The 15049-nt window shown below is 40.4% G+C and overlaps 1 protein-coding gene across 1 annotated transcript in view; it reads left to right on the top strand.

Moving 5' to 3' along the window:
- Nucleotides 1-15049, top strand: part of ATAD2 (ATPase family, AAA domain containing 2) — an 81299-nt gene that overhangs the window by 2505 nt on the left and 63745 nt on the right. The window contains exon 2 of the mRNA XM_011949294.1: nt 14459-14607. Within this exon, the coding sequence (XP_011804684.1) occupies nt 14459-14607 (149 nt within the window). The remainder of the gene's footprint in view (nt 1-14458; nt 14608-15049) is intronic.

Genomic DNA, 15049 nt, shown 5'->3' on the forward strand with positions numbered 1-15049 from the left:
TCTCTACTAAAAATACAAAAATTAGCCAGGCGTGGTGGCGGGCCCCTGTAGCCCCAGCTACTCGGGAGGCTGAGGCAGGAGAATGGGGTGAACCCAAGAGGAGGAGGTTGCTGTGAGCCGAGATCGTGCCACTGCACTCCAGCCTGGGGGACAGAGCGAGACTCCATCCCAAGAAAAAAAAAAAGAAAAAGAAAACTGTTAATTACGAATTTCAGTTTCTGCTTCTCAGGTTTACCAATAATCAGCAGGTTTCTACACTTGTTAATTGGGGTGATACCCACCACATTGGTAGTGAGGATTAAATATGATCATGCATGTAAGGAGATTAATTGAACAGTTAGCATATAGTTAGGACTCAGTCGTTGTCAGTTATTAAGTCCATCGTCAGTTTTAGTTAATGGCCACTCCTGTTTTTTTCAGTTCCTGGGGAAAAAAAACCTTAGGTCATTGTTGACTCCTCACATCCAGTGCATTAGCAAATTCTGTTGGCTCTACTTTCAAAATATATTCCAAGTCTGACCACTTTATATGTCTTCCAGTGTTGCCATGCTGGTTCAAGCCATAATCTCTTTCCTGGATTATTTACTTATTTATTATTATAATTTTGAGACAGAATCTTGCTCTGTCACCCAGGCTGGAGTGCAGTGGCATGATCTCAGCTTGCGGCAATTTCCGCCTCCCGGGTTCAAGTGATTCTCCTGCCTCAGCCTCCCAAGTAGCTGGGATTACAGCGCACACCACCATGCCCAGCTAATTTTTGTGTTTTTAGTAGAGATGGTGTTTCACCATGTTGGCCAGTCTGGTCTCAAACTCCCGGTCTTAGGTGATCAGCCCACCTCAACCTCCTGAAGTGCTGGAATTACAGGTGTGAGCCACCACATCTGGCTATCTTTCCTGGATTATTGTAATTCTTGATTGGCCTCCTTCCTGTTTTCTACTGTTTGATGTATATATTATGCCCCCGCCTTCCCTCAACTATCAGTTCTCTTTATGTATTTATTTATTTGTTTTTGAGACAGAGTCTTGCTGTATCACCCAGGTTAGAGTGCAGTGGCACCATCACGGCTCACTGCAGCCTCAACCTCCCAGGATCAAGTGATCCTCCCACCTCAGCCTCCTAAGTAGCTGGAACTACAGGTGCACGCCACCACACCCAGCTCATTTTTAAGTTTTTTTGTAGCGATGGAGTCTCACTGTGTTGCTCAGGCTGGTCCTGGGCTCAAGCAATCCTTCACTTTCGGCTTCCCAAATTGCTGGGATTAAAGATATGAACCACCATGCCCCACCAATAGTCAGTTCGTAATGCAGTGAATCTTTTTTATTTTTTATTTTTTTTGAGACAGAGTCTCACTGTGTCTCCCAGGCTGGAGTGCAGTGACGCAATCTCGGCTCCCGAGGTGGAGGTAAGCTCCACCTCCCGGGTTCACGCCATTCTCCTGCTTCGGAGTAGCTGGGACTACAGGGGCCCGCCAACGCACCCGGCTAATTTTTTGTATTTTTTGTAGAGACGGGGTTTCACTGTGTTGGCCAAGGTAGTCTCAATCTCCTGACCTAATGATCCGCCCACCTTGGCCTCCCAAAGTGCTGGGATTACAGGCGTGAGCCACTGCGCCCAGCAAATGCAGTGGATCTTTAAAAGTCAAAACAGTTGATCACTCAAAACCCTCTTGAGACTCCCTATTTAAGTGAAAGTCTATAAGTTTGGGAGCAGCCCTAAGCATCCCTGCCTCCTTTATAATGACATCTTTTTCTACCCCTTTACAAAACCCACTCTTTTCCAGCCACACAGGCATAGCTACTCCTTTAATACCAGGGCCTTTCCATTTGGTATACCTCTCCTGGAAGTACTCTTCCCTTGGATATCTGCATGACCAATTCTTTTAACCTTTTTTTTTTTTTTAACGTTATTTTAAACCAAAAAACAAAACCTCAGGAGTTATAGTATTTTAATGTGGTCCAGAAATTGTACAAATAAATAACGCAGTCCTTATAACCTTACGTGGTAGATAAGATTTTTTTAATATGAGAAAACAGATGCACAGAGACTTAAATAACTTGCCCAAATTCACCTTATAGTAAGCTGTGTGACTGTGATTCAAATTTAGGAGTCTGTCTACCTCAAGTCTTTGCTAAAATTTCACCTTTGCAATGATGCTTACCGTAAGCACCATATTTAAAATTACAAACCACTCACCTGACATGCGTCTTTATTCTGCTTTATATTCTCCTAGCACTTACCACCTTTCAACATAATCTATACTTTTGTATTTTTAAGTATTTTTCTTCCGGAATCAGAATGTAACTGTACGGGGACTTGGATTTTGACTTTTTGTTTGGCAATGTTATCCCAGCACCTAGAACAGAACCTAGCAGGAAGTAAGTGTATATTAAGTATTTGTTGTTGATTGTTCTTACTCTAAAGAGATGGAAGTCTAGCAGAGGAGACCTAACAGCAATATACAGAGACTTTTTGCCATAAATCCCATATTTGTGGTATATGGTGGTTGAGCAATTAGAATGCACTCTGCTGGATGTTGTAGGGTAGAAAGGATTCCCCCCAACCCCCACCACAGTTCCCAGGAGGCATTATACCTTTTTGAGACAAAGTACTCCTTCCTTTTATACATCAAGGTGTCTGTGTACACCAAATTATAATCTCAGTGTTACTTCGCATGGGATTGGATTAAAATAAATCAGTGGTCTTTAGGAGTAATACATTCATACTGACAAGCCCGTCAGTACCAAAAATGAAACATGTCTCTGTAATTGGAATATTTTCTGATTTGGAGACTTTACATTCAATACATTTGGTTGGATTTCACCTTGCTGTTTTACATCAACCATGCATTTCAGAGACTTCATTCCCTGATCACCCTGATTATATTTGGATATTTCTTAGTTTCCTCAGCCATATATTTATTGACAGAGCATTTCTTAGACTAGGTTACTTTTATGGGTGGTTACATTTATTCATATTAATTCATTAACTTGAATTTTTCCTAATCTCAGGCTGACCTTTCTTTTCAAAACTCCTTTCATTACCTCTGATCAGGCCGACATTATTTTCAAGTTCTGAAGTTACCTATAGTCACCTATTTATTAACTATATTCTGTTTTTACATTTTGAGTATAATCTCATTCAGCTGGGCTTATGGATTTGTGTTTTTGTTTTTTCCTGACTTGTATAGGTTCCCTGAATATTGTGGTGGTGGTGTTCTAAGTTTGTTTTTTTTTAAACTTTTATTTTCATCCTACCAGCTTTATGACTTTGGATATCTTTTCTGTAGTTTCTTTTTCTTCCAGAATCAGATTAGCCATTGTCTATTTCTGTACTTTCTTTGTTTTCTAAGGTCTAAGGTTTTTTGGTTTCTGTAAATTTAGGGTTGTTTCTCATGTTGAAGAGTCACTTAAGGATAGATAGTAGGGTGTTTTTTGTTAATAGATGATGATCATACTTTACTTTTGTTTTTTTTTTTTCTTTTGAGACTGTGTTTTGCTTTTGTCGCCCAGGCTGGAATGCAATGGCGCAATCTCCACTCACTGCAACCTCTGCCTCGTGGATTCAGGCAATTCTCCTGCCTCAGCCTCCAGAGTAGCTGTAAGCACCTCCCAATTACAGGCGCCTGCCGCCACACACAGCTAATTTTTGTATTTTTAGTAGGGACAGGGTTTCGCCATGTTGGCCAGGCTGGTGTCAAACTCCTGACCTCAGGTGACCCACCTGCCTCGGCCTCCCAAAGTGCTGGGATTACAGGCGTTAGCCCCTGCACCCGGCCTACTTTTGGGTTGTTTACCTACATTTTTATTTTACCATGTGTTAGGTAAAATAAAACATTCTGGCCGGGCGCGGTGGCTCAAGCCTGTAATCCCAGCACTTTGGGAGGCCGAGACGGGCGGATCACGAGGTCAGGAGATCGAGACCATCCTGGCTAACACTGTGAAACCCCGTCTCTACTAAAAAAAAAATACAAAAAACTAGCCGGGCGAGGTGGCGGGCGCCTGTAGTCCCAGCTACTCGGGAGGCTGAGGCAGGAGAATGGCGTAAACCCGGGAGGCGGAGCTTGCAGTGAGCTGAGATCCGGCCACTGCACTCCAGCCCGGGCGACAGAGCAAGACTCCGTCTCAAAAAAAAAAAATAAAACATTCTTCACTATGTAGAAGGTGCTGTTTTAAACATTGTATGTTTATTTGAAAGTCTGGAAAGATACTCAAAACTCAGCATGAATATGTGTAACATACAGGAGATTTTAAAAACGTAAAGCATAACACAATACAGAAAAATGAAAAGTATACAGCTTAATGAAGTATCACAAGGCATAGATAGTGAGCTTTTGGGTGTGGCAGTGAGTGGTGCTCCCTGAAGTTGGGTGACATGTCAGTTTTGTATTCAGTCATAAGCAAGACAGGGCCCTTGATTTTAGGTTTAGAAGTTACAGCTTTGTTTGGGAGACAGTGAAGAGCCAGAAGAGGGATCTGATGAGAGTGTTTAGGATGGATTATAGTTAACAAATCTAGAGTTAAGGAAGACCAGTTAAAAGATCATAATGTTAGGCTGGGCGTGGTGGGTCATACCTGTAATCCTAGCACTTTGTTTGGGAGGCCAAGGTGGGCAGATCACCTGAGATCAGGAGTTCGAGACCAGCCTGGCCAACATGGTGAAATCCCGTCTCTACTAAAAATACAAAAATTAGCCGGGCATGGCGTTGCACACCTGTAATCCAAGCTACGTGGGAGGATGAGGCAGGAGAATTGCTTGAACCCTGGAGGTGGAGGTTACAGTGAGCCGAGGTTGCACCACTGCACTCCAGCCGGGGCAAGAGAGCGAGACTCTGTCTTTAAAAAAAAAAAATTATAATGATAATAGCTACCACTTACATAGCAGTTGCTATGTGCCAGGCGTAGTACTTGATAGACACATATATTTCTCCTGTTTATAAACTATTGTTATCCTCATTACAAGATTCTTAGTATCTAGTATCCATATACTAAGTATTCTAGATTACTAGATCCTTAGTAAATAGAGACTAGATACTAAGGATACTTAGTATATTGATATCCTTAGTATATGGATACTAAGACACCTTATGTAACCTGCACAAGATTACACATCTCTAAGTGATGTGCCAAGAATCAAATCCTAGGCACTCTATCTCTAGAGTTTGGGTTCTTAATTAATGCATTGTTACCACATATACCAAAATAGAGAAAACTAGAGTTCAAATGAAGGTGATATTAGTAGGAATGGAGAAAAATATCAAGAAATACAGCGCAGGATCTCTGAGAGTTGAACACAGGGAGGGAAGACAGTGTTGTTTCCAGCTAAAGAAGTGAGCAGTAGACCATTGGGAGGTTTGTTTTTTTTTTTTTTTTTTGGTGATGGAGTCTAGCTGTGTTGCCCAGGCTGGAGCAGTAATACAATCTCGGCTCACTGCAAGCTCCGTCTCTCAGGTTCATGCCATTCTCCCACCTCAGCCTCCCGAGTAGCTGAGACTACAGACGCCTGCCACCGTGCCTGGCTAATTTTTTGTATTTTTAGTAGAGACTGAGTTTTCACCGTGTTAGCCAGGATGGTCTCGATCTGCTGACCTCATGATCCGCCCCCCTCGGCGTCCCAAAGTGCTGGGATTACAGGCATGAGCCACCGCGCCCAGCCGACCATTGGGAGTTTTATGCCAGAATTCTTGAGAGGTTGGGACTGGTTATCTTTGAGGATGAACAGAAAACAGCAAAGCACAGGCCGGGCGCGGTGTAATCCCAGCTATGGTGGTGGCGGGCGCCTGTAATCCCAGCTGTTTGGGAGGCTGAGGCAGGAGAATGGCATGAACCTGGGAGGCAGAGCTTGCAGTGAGCCGAGATCGTTCCACTGCACTTCAGCCTGGGCGACAGGACGAGACTCCGTCTCAACAAAAAAGAAAAAGAAAACAGCAAAGCACAAAAAGAATTAAGGAGGTCTGAAGCGGTGCCTATATTTTAAAGGTGAGAAGTTGAATCATGGAACCAAGAGTATTATGTAAACCAAGGGATCAAAGCATAAAAAAGTAGAGGCCAGGCACAGTGGCTCACATTTCTAATCCCAGCACTTTGGGAGGCCAAGGTGGGAGGATCACCTGAAGCCAGAAGTTGGAGACCAGCCTGAGCAACATAGTGAGACCCCTCCCCCACCTCTAAAATAAAAAATAAAAATTGAGCACAGTGGCTCACACCTGTAATCCCAGCAGTTTAGGAGGCCGAGGCAGGTGGATAACTTGAACCCAGGAGTTCAAGACCACCCTGGGTAATGTGGCGAAACCCTGTCTCTACAAAAACTAGCTGGGTGTGGTGGCGCCTGCCTGTAGTCCCAGCTACTCAGAAGGCTGAGGGAGAGAATCGGTTGAACCCAGGAGGCAGAGGTTGCAGTGAGCTGAGATCGTGCCGTTGCACTCACTGCACCCCAGCCTGGGCGACAGAGCAAGAATCGTCTCAAAATAATAAAATACATAATCATTAGCCAGGGGTGGTGGCACATGCCTGTAGCCCCAGCTGCTATTGAGGAGGCGGAGGCAGGAGGATCTCTTGAGCTCAGGAAGTTGAGGCTGCAGTGAGCCATGATTGTGCCACTGTACTCCAACCTGGGTGACGGAGCAAGACTGTATCTCTGAAAATAAATAAAGAAGTGATCAGTTCTGTAGAAGTCAGTGAGGTCGAGCAAAGGCTATTAGGAGATAGTTGTGAATGTACTCAAAGAGCTGTAGAGGCAGAAACTAAATTGGAGTTTACAGAGTAGATGGTGAGGTGATTTAAACTCATGTTTAAAGACAAAGCTAAGGAAGGGTATCACAACTATAGTGTTATAACATGTATATCATTGGGTATTAGAATATACTGCTGTTTAAGTTTTCAAGGAGCCCTAAATTTGTGTTGAGTACATCCTATTTAAACCTCATTTGTTGATATTTGAATTGACTCATACAACTGACCCCCTGCACCCCCAGACATACTTTTAAAAAAATGAATTTAAAGCTTGAGTAAGCTTGGCCTTCTGTGAAAAATAACGTGGAATATTTTTATTTTGCAACTGTGTCTACTTTATGAAAACTTTTTTTTGTCGTTCTATTGCTGCTTTTTCTCTACGCTAACTTACTGATTCTACAAGGTCGTGAGAGACTTAAAATTTAACAAAATACTAACATTTCCTCTCTTAAAACTTCACTTTTAAAGAACTATCAGTGCTCTCAATATTTAAGTAGATTTTAGCCAAAGAATAGATGAGAATACTACATCTCTAGGTTAAAATTTCAGATTAAGTTTGTCTTCTCTGTTTTTTACTTTTTAGGAATTTTTTTCCGGTAGTGCATGTGAAAATGTGAAAAATAGAAAGTGAAAGTCCCCGTCTCTGTCATCCAGTGTTAATTACTGTTAACAGTGTTGAACTTACCTCTTGGAGATTAGATGACTTCGATTTAATACCTATGCTAGTCTTCCTTAGGAAATAAGATATATGCAAGATAATTCATCTAGAGATGTTTATAACATCAGAAAAAATTGCAGGCAACCTAAGTATAATACATTCAGCAATTTGTTAAATAGATTCATGTAATGGCTGAAATACTATTCATTAAATTTTTAGAGTAATATTTAATGACATGAAAAAATGTTGATATTACCAGAAAAAACTTATAAAACATATATAGTATTATCTCAGTTTTTAAATCATGTAAATATGTTTGCACAGGAAAAAAAAATGGTTTTTGCACCAAGAGATTAAAAGAGGTTGTCTGTGGATGGCTGAAATTAAGGGTGACATTTTCATTTTTCCAGGTATAATGGGCATGTATTGCTTTTATTTTTATATTGCTTTTGTTAGAACTGTTTTTGAAAGATACATTTAAAATTTTTTTATGGCCGGGCGCGGTGGCTCAAGCCTGTAATCCCAGCACTTTGGGAGGCCAAGACGGGCGGATCATGAGGTCAGGAGATCGAGACCATCCTGGCTAACACTGTGAAACCCCGTCTCTACTAAAAAATACAAAAAACTAGCTGGGCCAGGTGGCGGGCACCTGTAGTCCCAGCTACTCGGGAGGCTGAGGCAGGAGAATGGCGTAAACCCAGGAGGCGGAGCTTGCAGTGAGCTGAGATCCAGCCACCGTACTCCAGCCCGGGCGACAGAGCGAGACTCCGTCTCAAAAAAAAAAAAATTTTAATGTATACTCTATATAGGGGACTCCCCCAAAACATTTTTTTTTCTCCCACATTGTTGAGTCTTTCTTGCTGCCTAGTGCTTATTTGGAGAGAATGACAAGGCATTCACTATGCAAATCAAAGATTCTCTTACATCACTTACAAGATTGTCTTCCAGGTTTCTTAGGAAATGTTTTTTCCTAGTATTATCCCCGCCCACCCCTTTTCTTGTTTTGTAAGGAAACAAAATCTTTTTTTATCCTCAGGAATGTGGTAGCATTTATTTTCTTTTTTAATGTACCAAAATATACATAACATAAAATTGACCGTTTTAACCATTTTTAAGCATATAATTCATTAAGCACATTCACATTGTTCTGCAACCATCAGCACCATCCAGCTCCAGAACTTTTTCATCTTCCAGAACTGAAACTCTGTTCCCATTCGGAGTACTGAAACTCTGTACTCCCAGTTCCTGTCTCCTTCTAGTCCCTGATAACCACTATTCTTTCTGTCTCTGAATGTGACTTCTGTGAATCTCATATTCCTAGACTAATCATATTTGTCTTTTTTTTTGAGACGGAGTCTCGCTCTGTCACCCAGGCTGGAGTGCAGTGGTGCGATCTCTGCTCACTGCAACCTCCGCCTCTCGGGTTCACGCCATTCTCCTGCCTCAGCCTCCCGCGTAGCTGGGACCACAGGCGCCCGCCACCTCGCCCGGCTAATTTTTTGTGTTTTTAGTAGAGACGGAGTTTCACTGTGTCAGCAAGGATGGTCTCGATCTCCTGACCTCGTGAACCACCCACCTTGGTCTCCCAAAGTACTGGGATTACAGGCGTGAGCCACCGCACCCAGCCTTGTCTTTTATGACCTGCTTATTTCACTTAATGTATCTTCAGAGTTCATCCATATTGTAGCATGTGTTAAAATTTCCTTTTTTTAAAAAAAAAGGAATGATATTCCGTTGTATGGACCACATTTCATTGGTCTGTTCATCTGTCAATGGACACTTGGGTTGCTTCCCCTTTTGGGAATTGTAAATAATGCTGCTATGACTATGAACATGAATGTACAAATATTTGTGCAAGTCCCTGCATTTGCTTCTTTGGCTATATACCCAAAAGTGGAATTGCTGGGTCATATAGAAATTCTGTGTTTTAAGTTTTTGAGGAATTGCCTTATTATTTTACATTATCACCAGCAACACACAAGGATTGCAATTTCTCTGCATCCTCACCAGCAATTGTTACTTTCTCCTTTTTGTGTGTGTGTGTGAATAGCCATCCTAACGTGTGTGAAGTGTTATCTCAATGTGGTTTTGATTTGTGTTTCTCTAACGACTAGTGATGTGAGCATCTTTTCATGTGTTTATTGGCTGTTTGCTTATCTTTGGAGAAATCTCTAGTCACATCTTTTGCTTATTTTTTGTTTGCTTGTTTTGCAAAGGAGTTCTTTAAATATTCTGGAGACATATATATATATGTATGTGTGTGTGTGTGTGTATATATATAAAACCCTATATACCTTATCAGTATATGATTTGCAAATTTTTTTCCTATTCTGTAGGTTGCCTTTTCACTCCATTGATAGTGTTCTCTGTGCATAAAGGGTGCTCATTTTGATGAGGTCTAACTTAACATACTTTTATTTTGTTGTCTGTGCTTTTGGTGTCATCTAAGAAATCATTGCCAAATCCAATGCTGTTTTCTCCTAAGAGTTCCTAAATTGGTTTTTAGTTCTTTATTCTCTCATACAGTTTTAAGTTATCTCAACTTCCCCCTCTTTTATTTCTTTCAAAGGATGTAATTTCTGTCATCTTTTGATGTTGATATTAAAAAGAATAAAACTATTATGTCAGACTTTACGTGTATCCACTGCATTCTAAAAACCGGTTAGTTGGTATATTGTGGAACATTTAAAAATAAGAACATGAACAAACTCTTAGCAGACAAAGTTTACCTTCATTCTTTTTTTCTCTCTTTTAATTTGCATTTTCAGTCGACTTAACCCGCTGCATTTTATGTTGATGTGAAATTTTTTTCCATACAAGCCGTTTATTTGAAATGCCAACTATATGTAAGACAGTCAGTGTTAGCATGCTTATCAATAACAGTAGAAAAATAGAACCAGTGAAAACCTCTGCTTAGCTGTAATGGTACTCAAAAGAGAATTGTATCCTTTAAAAATGTTTTACACAGGTGAATTCAAGTTTGGAGGTGCCTAAATAAAAATACTACATATTTCTTTAAAAACTTTTATATGCAAATAAAGTATAAGCAAGTTGTACAAAGTACTGGTTATGCAGGTTGTAGACGACACTTGAATAGGACATGAAATCAGTTTAAGAAAAATTTCTGAGCCTTAAAGGGCTTCCGAGTGCCAAGAAATAAAACATTTGTGGGTGGAGTTGTTAGAATTAATGCTCTGTCAATCAAAACAACAAGAACATATTATCTACTTGGATTTGAAATGATAAAACATAGTAAGATTTTTAAAATTATTTCACTAATCTCTGTATCATTCCAATTTTGTGAGCAAGAAAAGTAAGATTTTATTAGCTCTCACATGGTTGAAGTTCCCTTACCCATCCAATTAGTTCATGTATCTGTGGATGTATCGTAGTTATTGCTAAAGACAGTGTTCTCTTGAAAATGCCTGGCATGGGCCTGGCACATGGGTGCTCATTACATACTCTTGCTTTCTTGCCTCTGGGTTGGGGAGGCACTGCACTGCAAAGGTAGCCCCTCCATTCTGAAGACATTGCTAGGAAAGAGTCTGGACTTCTACCTGTGACCAGGGTGAAGGGAAAATTCTTGCCTTGTCGGAGATGGATCAATGACTACAAAAAACCTACCCTGTGATCTTTTTCAGTCTAAGCATTAAAAGCTCCTAAAGCAAAACAAACAAAAAATCAAGACTGTGTTTTTGTGTATCATTTCCATTGTTTTTATAAATGTAAGTATTGTTCATATAAATAAGTAGACAGTAATGAAAGGAGTTATGCTTAACAGTGCCACTCAGTTTTTTTTTTGGTTATGCATCAAAAATCACTTGCCAAAAATGATTTTTAATGTTCTTTTAGCTTTATTAGGTCTCCTTTCAATTTTATTGAAAGCAGAGAATTGAAAACCACCTAATAAGGGAAGGTATTTGTTGTCTTTCTTTAGTCATTCAATTTTTTTTTCTTTTTTTTTGAGATGGAGTCTCGCTCTATCACGAGGCTGCAGTGCAGTGGCGTGATCTCAGCTCACTGCAACCTCTGCCTCCCAGGTTCGAGCAATTCTCCTGCCTCAGCCTCCCAAGTAGCTGGCACTACAGGCGCGCGCTGCCACACTGAGCTAATTTTTGTATTTTTTGTACAGGTGGGGTTTCACCATGTTAGCCAAAATGGTCTCTATCTCTTGACCTCGTGATCCGCCCGCCTCAACCTCCCAAAGTGCTGGGATTACAGGAATGAGCCACTACGCCCAGCCTACTCATTCAATTTCTTAACACCTACACCAGTGTTTTTCTTTGGCTTTGTGAAAGTTGTTAATACCTTGAAGTGTCTACAATAGTGACTTTCAGAATGGGTGAGAGATAGAACTTTCTTTTTTTATTTTATTTATTTATTTAGATTTAATTTTATTTATTTTTAAAATTATAAGTTAAATTTAAGTTCTAGGATACATGTGCAGAACGTGCAGTTTTGTTACATAGGTATATATGTGCCATGGTGGTTTGCTGCACCCATCAACCCATCATTTACATTAGGTATTTCACCTAATGCTGTCCCTCCTCATGCCCCCCAGTCCCCAAAAGGCCCCAGTGTGTGGTGTTCCTCTCCCTGTGTCCATGTGTTCTCATTGTTCAACTCACACTTAAGAGTGAGAACATGCAGTGTTTGGTTTTCTGTTCCTGTGTTAGTTTGATGAGAATAATGACTTCCAGCTTCATCCATGTCCTGCAAAGGACATGAACTCATCCTTTTTATGGCGGCATAGTATTTCCATGATATATATGTGCCACATTGTCTTTATCCAGTCTATCATTGATGTGCATTTGGGTTGGTTCCAAGTCTTTGTTATTGTGAATAGTGCTGCAGTAAACATGCGAGTGCATGTGTTTTTATAGTAGAATTATTTATAATCCCAGTAATGGGATTGCTGGGTCAAATGGTATTTCTGGTTTTGGATCCTTAAGAAATCGCCACACTGTCTTCCACAATGGTTGAACTAATTTATACTCCCACCAACAGTGTAAAAGTGTGCCTATTTCTCCACAGCCTCTCCAGTATCTGTTGTTTCCTGACTTAATGATCACCATTCTAACTGGTGTGAGCTGGTATCTCATTGTGGTTTTAGAACTCTCTTTTTTAAAATGGAGAAAGGCAAATGAATGGGATGCCTTGTGCCTTTTCAGCCTGATCAGTTTTAAGAAAAAGGACATGAAAGTTGATAATTTGGAAGTAGATTCCCTTTAAATATTCCTTGGAAATTGGAAATATTCCTTGGAAATTTTCCTTGGAAAATGGAAAAAAAAGTCGTACATTACACTATACTGATCTAAGAGGTAAATATTTGTCTTAAAAATAATACACCACCCAAGGTGTAAGTATTCTTTTTTCAAACATCCTCAAATATAGGTACACTGATAAAGATGGTGACAAATCATGTACATCATTTACTATTTTTGAAGTACTTATCTAATTTTTACACAGATTATTGTGGTGTAAATATCCTTTTTATTGTGAACCAACCAAATATTTTGCTCAAATCAAAAATAAATGCCCAGATAAAACAACATTCAACAATAGAGTAAAGCCAGTCTGGGATGTGATCCAGGGACTCAAATGTTTTTTCCTAAAGCACTGCCTGTTTTTCTAAACTGATCAGTTTTCAGAGTAGTAGGGCATAGAATTATAGAGTTGTTAGGAACCTTTGACTTTGACTTCTGTCTTTGATTTGTTTGTTTGTGACAGTCTTGCTCTGTTGCTCAGGCTGGAGTGCAGTGGCACGATCTCTACTTACTGCAACCTCCGTCTCCTGGGTTCAAGCGATTCTCCTGCCTCAGCCTCCCAAGTAGCTGGGACTACATGCACACGCCACCACGCCCAGCTGTTTTTGTATTTTAGTAGAGACTTGGTTTCACAATGTTGGCCATGGCCAGGCTAGTCTCTTATCCTGACCTCAAGTGATCTGCCCACCTCGACCTCCCAAAGTACTGGGATTACAGGCATGAGCAACCGCGCCTGGCCCTATCTTTTTTTGTTTGCTTTGTTTGTTGTTTGTATTTTAGATACCTTTCACTTACAATGTGAAAATTCTGTATATGATTTCAGAGCGGTGTACGAGCTTTGCAATACTTTATGACAGAACCTCTAGCTCATAAAGCAGCCTATTAGCCTCTAGTCTATTTATTGTACTAAAATGAAGTTACATAGAGCAGTATGGTTTTTACAACAGATTAACATACTTAAAACAGTTTTGTTTTGTTTTATTTTGTTTTTTGTTTTGTTTTGAGGCAGGGTTGTTGCCCAGGCTGGAGTGCAATGGCTCGATCACGGGTCACTGCAGCCTCCACCTCCCAGGCTCAAATCATCCTCCCACTTCAGTCTACCAAGTAACTGGGACCACAACTGTGCACCACCATGCCTGGCTTATTTTTTTGCAATTTTAGTAGAGATGGAGTTTTGCTACGTTGCCCATGTTGTTCTGTTACTTGTGAGCTCAAAGCAATCCACCCGCCTAGGTCACCCAAAATGCTGGGATTACAGGCATGAGCCACCGTGCCCAGCCCCTAAACAGTTTTTTAATTCAGCTGTTGCGTTATCTGGGTTAAACTGGGCAAAATATATAGTAATAACTCTTTTTCATTGTTCAAGCCAAAATTATAAATCTGATGGACCAGTTATTTTGAGGTTGCTGCTGGTGATTAGGTGGCAGTATTTTGGTGAGTCTGTATCTTTCTTAGGTCTTTCTAACTTCTATAGCCTTAAAATAAATGAGTACCTACTATAATAAACTGTTACAACTTTTTGTCAGTGGTGGAAAACTTTACTGTCAAGACTACTTTTTATAAAGTGGTTATGAACTGTAAACCAGTAAATCTTATATTAGCTGCTTCATAGACATTGCTGATACTTGTTTATCATGAAATAGTTATTCTAGATACTAACTTGTAGTTTCTTGGGGAGATGCAAAATGATTCTGCACAAAAAGCAGCTGTTACTAACTTGTAATCAAAGAATACTCTTTGGAGGAATTTAAATTGGGAGTTTTGTAAAGAAAAACTTAGATGGCTTTCTTAATTTTTCTTAAAGGATGGGTCGTCAGTTAAGGAAGTTGGAACCTACCACCGGACACGTGCTTTAAGATCTTTGAGAAAAGATGCACAGAATTCTTCAGATTCTAGTTTTGAGAAGAATGTGGAAGTAACGGAGCAACTTGCTAATGGCAGGCATTTTACAAGGTAATACAAGATGGTTGAACACTAATTCAAAATAGTTTTAAAGCAGTAATTTAGGATTTGCATTTAATTTTTGAACTGTATTTTTGACTGGTCATCAAGGTTCCAGGGCTATAACATGTAGTTTATTTGAAAATAAATGATCACAAGTGAGTATTACTAAATAAAAAATTAATATGTGACTGCGGTGGCTCACGCCTGTAATCCCAGCACTTTGGGAGGCCAAGGCGGGCGAATCACCTGAGGTCAGGAGTTCGAGACCAGCCTGACCAACATTGGGAAACCCCATCTCTCCTAAAAATACAAAATTAACTGGTGGCGCATGCCTGTAATCCCAGCTACTCGAGAGGCTGAGGCGGGAGAATCACTTGAACTGGGGAGGCAGAGGTTGCAGTGAGCCGAGATCATGCCATTGCATTCCAGCCTGGGCAACAAGAGTGAAACT

Source organism: Colobus angolensis, unplaced genomic scaffold (assembly GCF_000951035.1).
Source record: "Colobus angolensis palliatus isolate OR3802 unplaced genomic scaffold, Cang.pa_1.0 Scaffold295, whole genome shotgun sequence".
Classification (NCBI taxonomy): Eukaryota; Metazoa; Chordata; class Mammalia; order Primates; family Cercopithecidae; genus Colobus; species Colobus angolensis.